At 37.4% G+C, this 19,389-nt stretch overlaps 1 protein-coding gene across 1 annotated transcript; it reads left to right on the top strand.

Annotated features, from left to right (window-relative positions):
* Nucleotides 1-4,497: 4,497 nt before the first annotated feature.
* irf2b (interferon regulatory factor 2b) lies at nt 4,498-17,761 on the top strand. The gene is made up of 9 exons (XM_030146005.1): nt 4,498-4,823; nt 9,446-9,538; nt 9,646-9,745; nt 12,199-12,372; nt 12,460-12,491; nt 13,192-13,300; nt 14,486-14,638; nt 16,114-16,151; nt 16,762-17,761. The coding sequence occupies exons 1-9, from the start codon at nt 4,797-4,799 to the stop codon at nt 17,029-17,031; spliced, it is 996 nt and encodes a 331-aa protein (XP_030001865.1). The 5' UTR covers nt 4,498-4,796; the 3' UTR covers nt 17,032-17,761.
* Nucleotides 17,762-19,389: the final 1,628 nt, after the last annotated feature.

Genomic DNA, 19,389 nt, shown 5'->3' with positions numbered 1-19,389 from the left:
CTAACTTTGTTCATCTTCAAAAATGCGCAGGCTTTAAGCAGAATAAAATCATTTTGACAGCATAAAAACCAAAATGGATTATTTTCTTGCCAAATTCAGTACAAGATTCTCAATTTGCATTTGCTTGTAGTTTGTACGAAAGCCTCTACATATGAAAGATGAGCTTTTTCGCCATTACATAATGTAATTATGTTTTGGAAATAGTGTCCATCATTTAAAATAATGGTACAAATCTTAAATGTTTTATTTCTTATTGCTGTATAATTTCATAAATGCATCAGACATTGCAATATTGTAATGAAAATACAACATTAGATAGCAAACTAATCACAAATAGGCTACAGCAGAGCAGCCACCTCATGGCAAAATGTAGATGGGTTTAAATGTTCTTTCATGGCTCCTGTCAGATTTCTTTCTTTTTTTTCAAAACAAAAATGTCTCTTTAGGTTGTAAAGGTTGCTGACCCCTGCCCTGAAAGCTTCTTCTGAAAAGACACTCTCTTCCATGAACTACAGTTCTGACCACACATAACTCTGGGGGCACAGATTAGACCATTTTTGTAACTTTTAAATTCATAAAGTGTGTATTTGTTTGCACATACAGAAAAACACTTTCTTTAACCTGTATCACATCTATCTATCTATCTATCTATCTATCTATCTATCTATCTATCTATCTATCTATCTATCTATCTATCTATCTATCTATCTATCTATCTATCTATCTATCTATCTATCTATCTATCTATCTATCTATCCATCCATCCATCCATCCATCCATCCATCCATCCATCCATCCATCCATCCATACATACATACATACGTCAAATACATATATAAATGTATATGATGGTATATTTGGATGTGTATATGTATGTATGTGTATGTGTATGTATATGTGTGTGTGTGTTTATATATGTGTGTGTATAAATGTGTACATATATGGGTGTATATATGTATGTATTTGTATATGTATGTATGTATATATGTACATACTGTCGGTTTAGACAAAGGGGTGAGAGCTAATAAACTATGCTTCCTCTCACTCCTTCTCGAATATGACTTTTTTTTTCTGTTTTTCGCGTGTATCATTATTTTATGCTTCCTTGAATTTTCATTTCTGTATTATGTGGTACAAAGAAGTCAGCTGGTGGCAGTCAGGAAGCTCGTATCATTTCCATATTCGAAATAAATCAATAAAAAAAAAAATCTGTGTGATGAAGGTTATTATAGTCTTGTGCGTGTATATCCAAATAAACACGTGTTACAGTGAGATAATAAAATATCTTTCAACAAATGTGCTCCAGTACATGTCTGATATAGAGCAGTGTGTCTAACTGTCCATGCTGATGATGACTCAGTCTCCCTGTTAACTCATGTATTTTCTGTATTAGTCTATCAGTCTCGCAGCTGTGTGTGTCAGAAGGAGATAGCCCCAGTTTTATGCAGATCTGGAGGTCTAGGAGGTGGACTGACCTGACCTCGGATGACTCTTCAACACTGCATGTTGTCAGAGTTACCATCGTTTGCAGGTACAAAAACTTGAGGTGCTTCTCTTACATCCTACTTTCAGGTTCTGCATTTCAGGAGCTACTTTCTCTTCTCATGAAAAGGCATAAGAATTAAATACAGAATGAGATTTAAGGGTAAACCAACTGACAAACTATAGCATAAGAAAGACATAACGTAAGACTTTATTGATCCCACCATGGGGAAATTTAACAGTTTACAGCAGCAATATGTATCACACTAGTTAAAAAGAAAAGGTGGGTAGAGATAAGTGTTCTTACAATTATAAAAAATGTAAGTATAAAGTTTACAGATATTTACATACAGTATGAACTTAATTCTCAGGTAGAAAAGAGATAATGACTCAGAATGAAAAGTGAACCTAAGTTAAATGTAAGTTCATGCATGTGGTCATATATTACAAGCAGATTATAATGCATTTCTCAGATCATGTACAAATCTTCACCTGAAACCACCAGTCTGCAGCTGTGATGTTCTAAGAAAAACATTTGTCTATTCAAACTATCAGTTTATAATGTGAAATGCACTCTGGCTAGTTTCAGACCGCAACAATCTCATTTCACCGCAGGCAGATGGTTTGAAAACATCTCGCTGTAAATAACTGCAGGAACCGTCAGCTTGAAGTTTCTAGTTTCGTTTCCAGCGTCGGTCGTGCAGAAACAGGAGGAGGAGGAGGAGAGGGGAAGAGGAGGAGGGAAGGACACAGAGGAAGTGAAAATGAAATCCAGCTCAAAGATCGTCTATGGCTTTAAACTAAACGCACAAAGGAAAGCGAACAGAAGTGGCTTTGAATTTTGCACCATGATTAAAATAAGGAGAAAAAGCATTTAGAAAGAAAGAAAGAAAACAAATGAATAAATATTCCAAAAAATGTTCGGATTTTTTTTTTTTTTTAAAGAGCACTAATAATTGTTAAATAATTCAAATGAACACATAAACAACCTATTTACACATACTAGCCTGATTCTTGCCTTGACTTTGTAATGAGTTGAAGGTATATCCACAAATAAAACTGAACCGAACAATATTTACCATAGTATTTCAATATGACATTTTCCCGCCTCCATTTACTTTACACCAGGGGTGGGCAATTAATTTTCCTGTGGGGCCACATGAGAAACTTTGACAGTTATTAAGGGCCGGATCACTTCACTTGCAGCTCTGCTCAATATATATCTCTATAAAAACAGTAAATGAAACAGTACAATGGTACAATGAAAATGTGGAGCACAGAATATAACTATCTAATGAATATTTACAAAAACATTTTCAAAAATGTGTAAAACCAGCTCCATGTTAATTTTACATGAAAAACAATAAATGCAGCTTTGTTTGCATATCTCAGTTCCTTTTCTGACTTCAGCGAAGAAATACTTAGAAGTCCATGTCTTGTTAAAATCTCTGCATTCTTAATCAATCTTTCTTTCTTTTTTTGGCATTAGCTGACACCTTAATGGGCTGAAACTGACCAACAAACCAATAAGCTTTATTATAACCATAAGCTTAATGCGGAGAATGGAAAGTATGTGCGTATGTACACGCTAATTTAGCAGATCCTACTAAATAAAAGCTGTGCCGTTGCATTTATTACCCTAATTAATATTTGCATTGACTTTTAATTTGCCAGTGACCTCATGCGGGCCGGTCAGGGTCAGCCATCGGGCCGCATGTGGCCCACGGGCCTTACTTTGCCCAGGTCTGCTTTACACTTACTACTTTACATTTCACCACTGAATACTTAGAATTTTCAGCCGTTCAGCATTATTTTAGTACTTATTACTGCGTTTTTATGTTGTTATTCTTGTTTCATGTGGTCTCCCATAAGATGAATCTAATGTATGTGTACATATATATGCTTACATGGTAATAAAATAAATAGGCCTATATTTTAAAGGCTTGAATAGAGTATTTTCATTTCATTTTAACACTCTCCACTACTTAGTGGAACTGCAGTAAAAATATATTATTTACCACATTTTAATTTAAACTGACTGATTTTTGTGGGACCAAGTTTTTTGTTTTGTTTTGTTTTTAACACTATTGAAAACGTCAACTAAACAATTTAAACAATGCCTTATATGTAAAATATAATGCAGGAATAGTTGTACATTGTCTGACATCTGAATCTGAAAAAGAAAAAAAAACTAATTATAGACATGAATGAATACAGCAACAAAAACAAAAAATAACATTAAAATGCAAAGAACAAATGGATTGAAGATTCAGAATAGCCTTTGCAAAAGCTGTGTTCATTTGAAGATATATAGATTTGTTAAGTATGCCTTTTGTAATATGAATTTCTTGACTCTTATTGTTATGCAGAATTTGTAAGGGTAATAGACATGCTTTTTACCACTCAGTATCTATTGTTACAGAAAACTTTACCTTTGGGAGTTATTTTTTTTGTTTTGTTTTATTTTATTATTTTGAAATTGGCTGTGTTTTATTTTTGTTTTATTTTATTATTTTAAAATTGACTGTGTTTTATTTTATTTTATCATTTTAAAATTGACTGTGTTGCATATGCACATCTTGTAACATTCAAAATCTACAATGTCAATACCACTGACCATTATAAATTATTCTAAAACATAAGAAAGATTTTTAGGATTAGCTTTTGTTAAAGTGTTCATTTCTTTGCTTGATACAGAAAAAAAAAGAAGAATAACTAAACATGATCCCATTGACATCATGGAGATCATTTGAAATATTGACCCAGTATTATTTATGTATTTCTTCTTGATTATAATATCGTCATTGTTCCATATAATATCTTTATGCGGGGAATACTTGCGTTTATAACTTGATTTTCAGGTTTACGGGGTTGGTTTATCACATATGGGTAACTTTATATGGTATATTTTTTCGTGTTACTAAAACCAGTGCGGAGTGAGACCTCTTCATGACGTTGACGACCATCGGCGTAGCGGGGCGCGCGCAGGCGGCCCAGACACTTCCGCGACGCCACTCGAGCTCGACACCGAGCAGGAGCACGCGAGCAGGAGGGGGATTTCCAGCTCGAGCCCCCACTTCCCGAATCAGCCCTTGTTTTGCTTTCGGTCTGGACACAGAAACAGAAAAAAACGACGAATACACTTTCATTTTTCCACTTAAAAACACAAATAGTTGGAGTTGTCCAAGTTGAGCGGTGTGTCTTTATTCTGCCCTCGGGACCGTGAAGCTACAGGCTGAACCAAACTGAGCAGGTAACAGTTTATTTCCGCATATTAACAGTGTTGACTTGACCAGACTTCTCCGCAGGACGACATGACGGCTCCAGGGCTGGCTGGTTCTGTAAGTGAAAGTACTGTTGTCTTTTCTCTGGCTTTTGTTGACTAGGGGTGACATTTATTTTCACTTTTGGCTTTGCTGTTTTTTAGGTCAGCGTTTTGTCAGGCGGTAAACAAACGAACGTCAGTTAACTTTTGACTGAAAAAGCCAAACTTTACTCCATATTCAACCTGCTGTTCTGACGTTTAAAGCCTCAGACAGTATGTCTACAAAGGTGAGGTCTAATATCTGGCACCTTATATACTTTGACTGAAAGCTTAGGTTAGTTTGCATTTATTGTTTAGACCAGGGCTCTCAAACTCATTTTCTTTCAGGGGCCACACACAGCCTGATTTGATCTGCAGTAGGTCGGAGCAGTAAAATAATAGCATAATAACCCTGTAGATAATGACAACTCCAAATTTTGACTTTGTTTTAGTGTTAAAAAAAACAACAACAGCATTAAATTATGAAAATACTTGCTTTTATACACTATCCAAACAAAAAAGATGTGAATAACCTGAAAAAACTGAAATTTCTTAAGTAAAATAAGTACAATTTTAACAATATTATGCCTCAACTTATCATTTCTCCATGTGCATTATGGAGCAGATCAACAAAGACACTAAACACTGAGTAACAGGCAGAAAATTGTTAAAATTGTGCTTAATTTTCTTTTAGACATTTCGGGTTGTTCATCAGGGGTGTAAGAAAATATCGGTTCTGCAATATATCGCGATGTTTCATTTCACAATACTGTATCGATATTAAAAAGTACTGTATTGATATTTTCGGTACTAATTCAAATGCTGATATTGTGGAGGTTCATTTTTGTTTTTTGTTTATATTGTATTATTATTTAACACTTTTATTAAATAATGGTAGTTCCTTTGTTGGGATTGCACAAAAATAATGTTCTGATGTTAGTTATGAACTAATAGAATATGAACATTTGAACAGGATCTTAAACTGTAATGTCTGTAAAACATAATTTAAATTTGAACACAGGAACATTTTGTGATATAGCATTAGATCCTGTTTTGATCAAATAAAAATGTGTTTAGTGTTTGTGCATATTTCTGGTGTAATTCAATTCTTTAAGGAAATAATCTTTTAAACAAAAACAAACAAAAAATTGCCTTTTTAACAGTATCAAGATACATAGTGATATATCGTGATCCTAGTATTGTGACTTGTATCGCCACATTCTTGCCAATACATTGCCCTATTGTTCATATTTGTTTAGGTTATTCATATTTTATTGTTACAGGATAGTTTGTAAATGTAAGTATTTTCATAATTTAAATGTTATTTTTTACACTAATGCAAAGACAAAAATTTGAAGTTGTCATTATTTATAGGCATAGTGTGAGATTTTTTATTTTTTTTTGCTCTTCAAACTGAGAAGAAAATATGGAGTCATTATATTGTGTAGGTTATTCTGCTGTTATTATTTGACTGTAGTTCATATTGGTCTGTATGTGGAACCTGAACTAAAATAGTCCTACAGCTTGGACTCTGGAGTTATTGCACTTTGTAAATTCATCCCATGGGCCGGATTGGAACCTTTGGCGGGCTGCATTTGGCCCCGGGCCACATGTTTGAGACCCCTGGTTTAGACATACGAGGAGTAAACTTCAGTTAAAACATGCTTTTTATATTTTTGGCAAGCAGTGCTAATGTCTGATAATGCTTAAATGGTCACTTACATGGTTCCTTCACCTACTTTTACCTCCCCTTGTCAGTGATAGTAAGTGATACTCCTTATGCAACAAAAAATACCTATCATTGCCACATTTGACTCAAACCTTTCCCCTCATGTGTCTACACAATCCTGTACATGCTGCACCTTTGTAAACTGCAGATGACAATAGAAATAAAAGAGGACCTGGTATTATATTGAACAGTGAGCTGGATGCACATGGAAGTTTCAACTCTGTGGTTCATAAAAAAGATGATATTTAGTATTTAATGCTTTGCTATGTTGCCACTCTGTTATTCCTGCCATGGGTTTAATTCTATCTTCAGGAAGCAGGGTTTTCATTCGGTGCACTGTGCAGAGGATGGTGTTAAAGCTGGCCCAGTGGACTTTGACCACTGCAGGGATCATAATGTGCTCTTAAAGTGGAGGGCTGGGGAGGACAAAGTTTGTTTTACTAAACATGCTGCATTACTTGTCTTCTTGCATTCTCTCTCATGCTCTTTGGCTCTGTTGTTATGCATATTATTCCTATATTTTCTATGTATGTACTCTGTTGGTCGAAAGTTTTTGAAAACCTCTGATGCATACAGAACTAAAAGTGTTTCTCTGACATTTATACGTATTTCCTACATTCTGGCTCTAATATATTCGTTCTCCATACATTCACTAAACAGGCTTGTTACTTTAGTTATGTTTGAGGAGAATTATCCAATTTTGTTCATACGCACACCTCCCCAACATCAAGAGTGATTTCAACTTTAATCCACATAACAATGTCACACAAAGACATGATTTGTTGCTGTTGCTTTTGTTCATTTTTTGTCAGGTTTGTCATGGTTTAACAGTTAGTCTCCACATTTATACACTGTTGCGTAAAAAGTTGGAATCATTTTTTTAATCCCTCTTTTTTTATTCCTATTTCTGCACATCAGTAATCACCTTTGACCCCCACTTTGAGTCCCAGTGAAAATGTTTTTTTTTATTCCCCCATCTTTATGGGAAACAGTGCATCTATACAACATGATAAGTTCAGTTGATTTAGTTCAAAAGAACCTGGTCCAAATTTACTTCGTATGTCCTCATTTTTGCTTATATATTCCACATACATGTCAGAGCCTGTAATTCTTCTCTTTTGCTGTTCTAAAGAAGTAGAATCAGCACATATACTTTTACTAGAGTATCTCTGCTGCCTGTGTAAATTAAGTGTGTACTTCTGCTGCCTCCCATAGAAGCATAGCTACTGTTTCTGTCAGTACAGTATTGTCCACATAGTACTTCAGAGTGTGTAGTAACTCAGTCTGTTGTAATATTGCTGTTCTTCATACAGGGTTTGTCAGCAACCAGCAAAAGTCAACACACTTTTTTCTGAGATGTACACTGTTGTCCATAAATTTGGAATAATCACATTGTCACAATTATTTCATGAGAATAGGAAGAAATATTTTATTCCAACTTTGTGGCCAACAGTGTCCATTACTTTTCTTTTTATTCATGCACAAAGAAAAAACAAATTCTTAAATTGTTTCCAAAAGTTGTAGAGGGAAGACTAAGTTACCAGAAACTGAAAAATGTTCTTAATTTCAGAGAAGCGGTATGTTTTAATAATGGGTTTATAGCTTGCAACAGCTTAGAGCTTTTCTGCTAGAAAAAGGCAAAAGTGGAGACACATCTACAATTTCCCAGTTTGGGATCAATAAAGTATATCTTTCAATATATCTATTAAAGGACCCGTTTGCATCAACATTGAAAACTTTCCTTCCACTTCTACATAAAAGCTCTAAGTTTTAACCAAATATTTGGTCTCTCCAATTGTCCTTTTTTGTTGTATTTGATTTAGTTCTGAAATACCCATTATTTCTCAATTGTTGCCTGCCTAAACTATTTTATAATCTCTGGTGACTCGGGTGCAAAAAGGTAAATATAAAGTGAACATTCCAGAGGTCTAAAGAGGCTTTTGCTTCAGAGCTTTTCAATTACAACATCAATAAATAAAATGAGGATACAGAACACACAAACCCCTCAAAATGCAGATCTTTCTAGAGCGGTTGATTGTGTATTTTATTGTAAACTGTTCTTCGTCAGTCAAAGGTCAGCCAGAGCAGCCTGTGTGGCTGCTGTTACAGACATGATCAGTCAGTTTTATGTCTGAACAATGTTTTTTTTTTTTTTATGACATCTGCTCTTTACAGCTGGATTTTATCTTTACAACCACAAACTTGATTGATTTAACAGTTTGTTCTTTATTTCTTGCCAAACTCCATTATTTGTTTAAAATGTAACTTAATATGAAGGACTCTCTGTGATGCTGCCTAGCAGATTCCATTAGATTTTATTTTCTACTATCATACTACGTAATTCTAAGGCCCCACAATATATTAAAACAATGATAGAGTATATTCTTTTTCTGCCATAGGGATTTGAGGCTGCTGCTTTTTCATACAGACTAATTTCTTTAACTCTAATGCTAATCAGTCAGTTTACACGCACAAACACAAAAGCAGGTGAATATTCCTGTTCAGGTTATTTTTCCTGTTTTTTGTTCATATTTTTTTTTTGCAGGGTTTATTCAGTTCTATAGTCTAATGAAGTGACAGAAATACTTGCGAGTTTTGGTTTCTGGTGCATTCATGCACTAGTAGTCAGCCATCAGCACCCTTAAACTGTTAAATATTTTATGTCAGACTGAAAAATAACTTGGAAAATCACAGTAATCCAACACAAAGTTGGATATGTCATGTTTGAGTTAATTTTCCTCGTGGATATTCTGTGTCCAATTGACTATTGCACATGCACACACCTTTTTGACAAAGCTATAAAGATATATCGAACAGTGCTGTGGCTCATAGACTTCTGAAAGTAACAGCACATGCTCATTTTTGTATTACAATCTAATCTGTACACAGCAACTCTAATGCAGACGCTGCTTTTTTAAAATGTCTTACAGATCGCAATGCCAGTAGAGAGAATGAGGATGAGGCCATGGTTAGAAGAACAGATCGAGTCCTGTCAGATACCAGGACTCAAATGGGTTAACAAAGTAAGCAGACACAGAGTAAAGAAATATCTGACAAGGTCTTAGTCAAAAAACACACCTGTCTTATTAGGCTGTTGTAGCAGTACTCTATTAACTATACATGTCTGTAGGAGAAGAGAATCTTCCAGATCCCGTGGATGCATGCTGCACGTCATGGATGGGACCTGGAGAAAGATGCTCCGCTGTTCATGAGATGGGCTATTCATACAGGTGAGACACTCAGTGGTGGGGCTGAAAGGGTATGAGAGTTTCACAATGACCATCTCAGAAAATATCACAGTATTACACAATAATTATTACACAAGTTTTGGCTCAACAGCATCCCCTAGAACAGTGTTTCCCAATCACTATGCTGCAGCACGTAAGTGTGTCATGAGAAATCATCAGGTGTGATGTGGAAGATTATCCATTTTCACCTGATTGATACTCTAAGCAAGTGATTTAAATATGTACGAGTGCACGCACCAGTGATCCACTCTACAACAACAGTCTCCTGTTTCCCTTTGCAAAGTGAAAATGAACCAGCCCCTGTTGATAAAGCCCCCCTCACTAGTGATGTGCAGATCAGTAGGTTACCCGTGGGACCCGCGGATCGGGTTGTGGTGGGGGATGATATGCCTTTATACGATGGACCTCAATCCATAAGCCGGGGGTCTGTCTGAGGGGTCACTGACACACTCTCACCCCCCCCCCCCCCAGGGACAGTGTCTGGTAACTGCTGCCAAGGAGTTCCCCATTCTGGCAAAAAAAAAAAAAAAAAGCTATTTCAGTTCTGTTCCCTTTCTCCACAACCTATATATACGAGGTGGGCTTATTTTTGTAGGAATTGAAGAGAGACACACACGAGGATCTTCAATTCCTGCAAGAATATCAGGTTTGTGTTCAACTGAACAGGCCTAGGTTTCACATGGAGTAATTGAGACTAGATCTGCATTATATTTCAATAAGTATACTTTTTGTGACATTTTTGTTTGGTGATGTGCCTTGTGATTTTTCTAATGAAAATATGTGCCATGGCTAGGGCTGGGTAAAAAAATTGATTTGATCGACAAGATCGATTTTTCAGAGCAGGACAGTGAGTACCTGACCCGGGTACCACCGACGCGGAGGCGCAGCTGGCTCCGTCTTGATCTCTGGGATTGAGGTGGGGCGTCTCGATCTCGCTCAAGACAGTTCTGGCGCAGGAGTGGCACAGAGGAAGGGTGGGGAAAACCGCTCCGCAGGAGGTCCTCTCAGCCTCAGACTCGAAACCGCAGTGCAGAGGAACTGGCTGCCCATACCTTCTGGTCGGCGGAGGTTCTCCGAGGCGGGTCGTGGGAGCCAGTTGTTCTAGTAATATTAACTTGGATCCACACTCAACCATAAGTGATACTATTAGTTACTGTGGAGTTAGAGGAACAGTAAAGCGACAATCACAGTCTGCTATCCCCCGCTCCGACCTACAGTCACGGACCACTACCCCCCCCCCCTCAAAAAAATTTACTTTGGTATCACTAAATGTATCTGAATTAATCAGTTAATACTGAATTGAATTGATATTGGATCGAATCGAATGGAATCGCAATTAATCGATTCAGAACCTTATGAATTGAAATCAAATCGATTAAGGAAATTGGCCATGTTGCCCAGCCCTAGCCATGGCTCAAAAAGGTTGGGAAACACTACCCTAGAAAATGACTCAAAATTCTTAAACCCCTGCCAGAGGCTTCACCCAGACACAAACTCTAGTCTTACAAAAAAGCTGAATGTCACCCATATTGATTTGAATATATAATTTTGCTCCATTTTTCCCTTTTTTTTTTTTTTTAACCCGATCGACTTCAGATGTAATCACTGTTGTCCAGAAACCTCTGCATAGAAAAAGTTATAAAAATGGTGAGATGGTTACACTGAATATTACTCCGATGGCATTGTCAGTCGTTCCCCTGGTGTAGTTCTGTGTTAATTTTCACCTATTTGCATTACATTTTAATAGATACATTTGGGACAAACTTGAAAAAACTTTTTGGATTAAATGAGGATTTTCACTATTTTGGTTTGACTGGGCATTTATTTTCTCTTTGTTTGCCATTTCCTGCCATTGTTTCACCAAGTAATGAGATGAAATATAATTTGTGGTTGTTCTGTAGTGAGTCACAGTGGACACAGGAAGTGAAGTTTGTGCAATCTCTGACATGAGACCAGACTTGAACATGTGCATGTCTGCAGTGTAACCCCTTCAATTATATGACACTTAAAGAAATACAAATAGAAATGTTTTAATGATTAAACACATACTTTATTTTAACTTGAAACCATTTTAGTTAAAGTATGTATTAAAAAAAAATCTCCCGTTTAAGAATGAATAAAATGGGAAAAAATGAAAGGTGTACGTTATAGTAGACACTGCTGCAGGTTTAGTCAGTAGTTCTACTTTTGAAAGGTCTCCATTTTCATAAATAAAAAAAAAAACCCTTTCAGTTCTCTTTCTTGTAATTGATGTACCATTGGTAAGAAAATAAATCAAAATGATGAAGTTGTTGACTTTTTCTGTCCAGATGTACCTCTATAACAGTATACAAACAAAAAGCAGGTGGCAGCAATGCACGTTGTATTGTGCCACCCTTCTCTTTGAATAAATGACTATATGTTAGACTTCAACGTTTTTCTGTTTGTGTGGGTAGGTAAATACCAGCCAGGCATCGACCGTCCAGATCCGAAGACGTGGAAGGCTAATTTCCGTTGTGCCATGAACAGCCTACCAGACATCGAGGAGGTGAAGGATAAGAGCATCAAAAAAGGAACAAATGCCTTCAGAGTCTACAAGATGCTCTCATCCTCAGAGAGGGTGAAGAAAGGTGAACACAGCCACTTTCTACCTGACATGTATAGAACTGAGTTTGAGTACCTTTTCATGTTCTGAATGCCGTGTGTTTGTGTTATAGGGAAGAAGAAGGAGGGGAGACGAAGCAAAGAGGTACATGTTTTATTTTACTAATGTGATACTTGAGGTCTGTTTGTTAGGTACCAGAAGACTTATTTTCTTTCCTTTTCCTTAGTTTGTAGAAGGCTTAGGCACTGTTATTATTTTTTTTTGTTATGGCTGTAACCTGTATATTTTTGCATATTTCTGGATGTATATGGCTACAGTATTTAGAAAATAGCTCAAAGAAACAAATCTTCCTATTAGCCTAATTATTTTGACTGGTTAAGTGAAAATACATATTGTGAAATTGTTGTATTTGGAACAACAGTGTACAGTCCAGAATGTTCGAAGTAATCTTTCCAAATATTCTCGTCAACTCAACCACACTCTGCATTATGTGTGAATGAAGAAGTGAAGCTCAAGTGGTTTTTTTCCACAAAGCAGTGAAATGTATTTGGAGCTCAGACTCAGTCCAAACTGAAATCACAAACTGATCAAGTAACTTTTTTTTTTTTTTAAATACAGAAAAAATAATAGATGTTCCATTATCTTTCAGTCATAATTAAGGGGTTGAGTTTGGTGACATATGACTCAGTGTTACAGAGAAAGACCGCGGTAATTAGTGAAACTTGGCAGGGAACTACAGTGATACAGTGAATAACCGGATTTCTACAAAATGAATAACTGCTTGGAATAATAATCCGGGAGTAAGACACTGTACTAAGCTGTTGCTCTAATTTGTTCCTAACAGATGTCCTCAGACAGGACTCCCTCTGAAGACGGGCCTATTGATTACACCAAACTGGATCCTCACTGGATCAAGCAGGAAGTAGTAGAAGTTACAGTGGACAGTGATTCAGGTAAAACACTGTTGTCTCTTTTATCAGGGCCCTGTGGGGTCACTTGCGTTTACTTGCATTTGTGTTTACTTGGGTTTCTTCTGAAACAAGTGGATGGTGGCACAGACGCACTAGCCCAGGGGTTGGCAGTCCTGGTCCTTGAGGGCCGGTATCCTAAAATATATATATATATTTTTAAGTGTACTTAATCTGTCTTCACAATATAATACAGATTAGCTTGCTTTGTAACATATAACAGTAATCTAAATAAAACCTAGAGCTGTGGGAACTATTGCTTTAGCTTCCTGTGGCAAGACAGTAAAAATGTCTGTAGGTTTGCAAAGGATGCATACTGACAAAAGACTATTTAATAATAGTAATGAAAAAATGTACTAAATGTGAATCTATTTGTTTTTTAAAAGTCTACGATCAGTTGACCTCTAATTATAAACAAATTATTAAAGGTACACACGAACCCTAAACATACTGTGCTGCATTTAAAGATCTTTGTGACAGTGGGTAATGTCAGACTGATTAAAAGGCAGCACCTGACTTGTCTGAGCCAAAGTATACAAGTACAAGACATAAATTCAAGTCCTGAACATCACAAGAGATGCAGTACTCTGTACACTGTTTGCATCTAATAATAAATAATATATTCTCTTAAATGGCAATGTTTCCTTCCAGTTGGATTCTCAGACTACAGAAAATCAATATGAAATTCTTGAATCATTAATGTGAAAGTGTGTGCAGACTACTGCATCTTCTGTGACATCCAGACTCAATAAATGTGACTTTAGATGGAACTTAAGTGGTCCTTTTTACATATGTTCTGTGCTTTACATTTGTGCCTTCATTATAAATTAAGTAGTTAAATTCAAAATAAATATGTACTTCAACAAAAACAATATTTTTTTATATGCAGTTGATTGAAATTTAACATTTCATTGTGCCTAATTTTCAGCTTTAACGCCTTCAGTTGTATAAGAGACAACATTGTCATATCTGATACTTCATCAGTAGACTGTATGCAAAGAGGACTTTGGTCTGCATGTTCCTCTGTAGGCCTTTTTCAAACGCAGGATTATATCAGTATTAAAAGAGTAACTACAAAAAGTACTGGAAAGTCTCTGGCTTATTAAACATTGTAAATTAGCAAATTGATTTCTGAGCAGATCATAACCTGTCCTGTCTGCTTATGTGAAGTCATTCACAGTTCAGTAGACGATAACATGATCACGAGTGAGCAGCTGCCATTCGTCTGTCAGACAGTCGAAGTGACCACAGAGAACGAAGAGCAGACGGTCAGCTCCTCCCACTCGTACCCACTTCAGATCTCTCCTGTGTCTTCAGGCTGTGGTGAGAAATCACACATCACACTTACACACGTTTAGATGAGATTGTCACTGATACAGAGGTGAATGTGACTGACTGCATCAATCAATCAATCAATTAATCAATCAAATTTTATTTATATAGCACCAAATCAAAACAAAAGTTATCTTGTGACACTTCACATATAGAGTCGGTCGAAACCAGACTCTCAAGCCAATTTACAGAACCTAACAGACTTTTCCAGGAGCAAACACATGTGGCTGGTGATAGTGGTGAGGAAAAATGTCCTTTTAACAGCAGAAACCTGGAGCAGACCCTGGCTCCTGGAGGATGCATGTCTGACTTGACCAGTTGGGGTTAAAGCGAGAGGGTAAAGGAGGAGAAAAAGAGAGAGAGACTGGGGCAGAGGGGGAGATGGGGGAGAAGTAGGGGGAGACACATGTATGCTATTGATGCACAGCAAACACAACTTGAACTGTCAAAAAGTAGATCAGCTGGTGCTAGTATAATTACTAATAACCAGAACAAATGTCCATAACTGTTAATATTACTTCTACAAGTACAGGTATTAACAGTGGACATGCTACTACTACAACAGTTAGTACAAATAATAGAAACCTCTACCATCTATGGAGCTATATAACTAACACTATCTTAACTATATGGATAAGAGCGTGAGGACGATGAAGGCAGGAGAGGGGCAGGACCACAGCAGCAGGTCCAGAGATGATCCAGGGAAAACCTATGAGGAGATAAAGCACAGAGACTCCAAGGAAGAAGTCAAGTCAGTAACATGTAGTCGCTGGGGCGTAAATAATCAGATTTCGGCGTTTCAGTTTTATGAATATATTAAATCATATCAATATATATGTGCGTGTGTATGTTAATGTACTCATGGTGACTCTATGAACAGTTACATAATGTTACACAATCCACCTCAAGTGTCTCCATCGTCTGTACCAGATCTTATCCAAAGAGGCAAACACTGTTGTCGGACCAGCTCATACATTCAAGTCCCCAACAAAAACTCTGAAACTGCCAACATTATCATGACTGAAGTCTTTCAGTTAGCCTCATTAAATGTGTCATTTCTCACACAGTTGAATATCAGATGGTATACAAAAGGACAGCTGTACAGGAAAATGAGCATACCCTCATATTAGTATGCCACAAGTGTATTGTTTATGTCCCTGTGCTACTTCCTGATTTATTTAAGTCCTTACTGTTATTATCACCCACAAACCTGTTTATCTTCGCAACCAGTCACTCAGGCAGAGCTTGCTCTATCAGTTTGTACAGTTAATCATTCCTGTCTTCTTCTGTACACTTGTTGTAATGTAATCTTTGCATCTTTTATTCCTTTACTGTATGTTATTTTTACTCTGCAGAAACAGAATATTTTAGTATGGGTGTTGGTGTAAAAATGGAATTGAATATGTCTACTGTCTAATCTGTCAATTACTTTTTTAACTGTTGATGAAATGTGTGTATTTATACAGACAGCGACACAGACAGTGACACAGAAGACACCAAAGAAGTGAGTCTATTTCTGCTATTTATCTAAATGTGCACAGTGCAGAGAAAATGAATGAAGTGTTAACTGCTCTGATCACCAAATAAACAGGTTTTTACCTGTTTGAACTTTACTGCAGAAAGAGGGTGTGTATTTCTTTTGTATGAGTGTGTTTTCCTTCCTGTAATGTTGTGAGACACTGAGAAAGGGGAGGGCCTTGTCAGGAATTGCATCTGTCAAACATTAACAGTTTGGAGTTTGTAGTACATTGTACACAGATATTACACACTTCCTAGCATTAAGAGGTAGGAGTACTGAGTTATTTCATTTTGTAATGTAGCAACACTGCGTCAACTGGCAAATGTAGCTGTGACTAATATATTGAAAGGTAACTGTGCAGCATTTGACACGTTTTGGAAACAGTCATGTGAACACATTTCGGCACAGCAGCCTGTGAAGCGTGTTGTGTTCAAATATTTGCCTGACTGAGAGTTGTGTTGATTCAGCTCTGTGGTCAGCTCTGTGTTTGTCATCAAGACTTAAGGGTCAGAAATGATCACTTTCACTTCTGCAGTTACTTGACCTGCCCTTCTCGTTCCTCTCCGTCTTCTTTTCTGATTGTTTTGACTGACAGGGCATTGGTGCAGTCTGGAGGCAGGACTACAGCACATCCGTTCTCAGGGTTCCCACATGTTCTCTTCCCGGCATGGCCACATTCGTCAGCACAGGAAAACCCAACTTCAGGGTCACCAGTACGCGAGACCCTTCGCCCCTCATCAGCTACCACCCTGACAGCTGGACGCCGGTTTACACGCAGAACTCTCTCAACTCTCCTTCAGCGAGCAACACCCATGAGATGCGCGCCAGTGTCATTATGAAAACCTCAGATGTCACATCCTCCTGACCTTTGATCGCCAACAAGGAAGTGCTTTGCAGTGCTTCCAAGGCACAGGAATAAAACGGGGACTACAGAGGGTGACACTGATTTTAATGTATCTTCTGTCTGCTTCATGAATTCTCTTCTATTTTACCTCTCAATTGAAGAAACTGGTGTTAATGAAATGCACCAAGTCTGAGCCTCAGCTCATCGTGCCCATTAATTGGTCAGCACTAATGACCACCCCTTTTCCACCAAAGCAGTTCCAGGGCTGGTTCAGAACTGGTGCATTATCTTAGACCAGTTCTATGGTTTAAGGGTCCAGATGAAGCCATGCGTAATAACTGTTTTGTGCGTGTCACAGAATTATATAGATAACGTGTCCAGAAATCTATAGCTAGACTTTTTTGGGTTTGGCAGGGGCAGGGCTATTGTGACCAGCAAAATAAGTTAAAACTTTGCGACTGCCAAAGGAAGAGAGTCAAGTCAAACAAACTCCTAGCGCTAAAACATGTTACCTACCATACATTTGAAAAACATTTGCCGAGTTCACGCTTCTCTTTGTGCGGTACCATGAACACTCGCAAAGCACACTGGCTACTGATACGGAGGCTAATGGGACAGCATGTTAATACAACAAATACACTGATAAATTGACCGCAGTTTTTAAGTTTAAACAACTACACTCTTGGCTAGAAAAAACTTGTAAAACAACATTCCATGCCCCCCCTCAAAAAACAAAAACAAAAAAAAAAAACCCCTGTGTTATTAAGAAAATTATAGTAGCTGGTGAGCTTTGAAACACTGGGTAATTTCAGCATGTTTCTTTGTAACATTGTCAGTGGCTCTTCTGTGAATGTATCCAGACTTATAGCATGATGTAAAGACATGACTCAGGCTCTTAGATGGTCCACAAGATGGAAAACTAGCACAAGGTTCATGCTGGTGGAAAAGGGGTATAAGAAATCCATGACAATCCTTGTGTTATGTTTGCCGCACTGACGCACTGCCGCTGCATTTAACTGTACACTCTGCTGAGAGAAGGAATTTGACCACTTTTCCCCTAATTTGATTAGTTTTAATGTGTTTTGAGGCTTTTCATTCTATATAATCTATATATATATTAAGAATGTCACATGCTGAGCTTTCAACTACCCCTGAAGACATTTAACGTTCATATACATTTTCTAAATATCTTGAATAACTAGTCACAAGCCTTTCATCTTTCTTTATCTGTTAAGAACAAACCACATTCTATCTCTCAGCTCAGTGTGATTACTGAAGCAAATTCTCAGAGAGCACACATGGACTGAAAAAACAAGTGAAGATTTGAGAAAATTATGGGTAATTGATGCTCTGTTGGCAACATGCAAACTATAAGTAAGATATAGAAAGACTTTTGTAGTTTTAAAACAATGCTAATCCATTTTAACTCCTGATTTACTGCGCCGTGAAAAGCAGGTGTGTGGTATCTGTGTTCAGAAGTCCGGACAGTATGTACCTGCAAACACAGACGTAATGACGAAAGACTGACACACTGTGAACATGCAATCTCGTCTCCTCCTCCTCTCTTCTGCCTCCTGGTGTTAATAATGTACATAGCCGAAGTGTATGAAATGCCTTCAAGCCGCTTCAGCACCTTATGAACAGCACTGCTCTGTGTGTGTGTGTGTGTGTATAAATATGTGTATGTATGTGTGTGAGTGTAGAAGTGCATTAGATTTGTGCCTCTGACAGTGCGCGTCTGGAGTTCAAACTATCTGTGCTATAGTCTGCTGGTGACACTTACCTACATAATGACGAGGGGAGTAATTGAAAAAGTGGCACATGCTGGCCATCTTTGCACACTCATGAGTGTTGATGTAAATACTCCAGCAACAGACGTAGATAGAGTGCAATCAAACACAGATCAGGGAATGACAGGGCCTGACATTTGTGGCTGTTATCTTTAAGCCTTGGTTGCCTTTTTTTTTTTTTTTTTTTTTTTTGCTGTAGACTTTTCTCTTCTGAACTTCCTCATTCCCTGCTGACTTCAGTGCAAAACTGTCATGGCGCCAGTCTATCCTCTATTTCATCATCCCTTCGTCTCCTTGATAAGTACGCTAACTGTGGTGTGGATTAACCCTTTCATGCTCATTATTGCCTCATTATCCAAAAGGTTATGAAGGCAATTTTATCCAAACCACATGGGGGCAGTCTCTGTAGTCCCTAAGGAATACAATGGAAAAAAGTATCATCTTAGTTTTAGAATTTGGACTGCTCTGTCATTTCATAAAGTTAACCTTCTAAGACCCAGATTTTCTGTCCACGTTTGTGGACAAGAGTTTCACAGCCTTATACAGAAACCCCCAAAACTGTCCACTGCAAAGGACATTCCATAAAAAT

The sequence above is a fragment of the Sphaeramia orbicularis genome, chromosome 10 (assembly GCF_902148855.1).
Source record: "Sphaeramia orbicularis chromosome 10, fSphaOr1.1, whole genome shotgun sequence".
Lineage (NCBI taxonomy): Eukaryota > Metazoa > Chordata > Actinopteri > Kurtiformes > Apogonidae > Sphaeramia > Sphaeramia orbicularis.
The sequence above is the reverse complement of the archived record's forward strand: the minus strand, read 5'-3'. Positions and strand labels throughout refer to the sequence as shown.

What these genes read in the sequence shown, in the direction of transcription:
- irf2b (XM_030146005.1), top strand. Translation starts at nt 4,797, where the DNA reads ATGACGGCTCCAGGGCTGGCTGGTTCT. An exon ending in TACAGTGGACAGTGATTCAG is followed by an intron (nt 13,301 to 14,485) that starts GTAAAACACTGT and finishes GCTTATGTGAAG; the next exon opens with TCATTCACAGTTCAGTAGAC. An exon ending in ACACAGAAGACACCAAAGAA is followed by an intron (nt 16,152 to 16,761) that starts GTGAGTCTATTT and finishes TTTGACTGACAG; the next exon opens with GGCATTGGTGCAGTCTGGAG.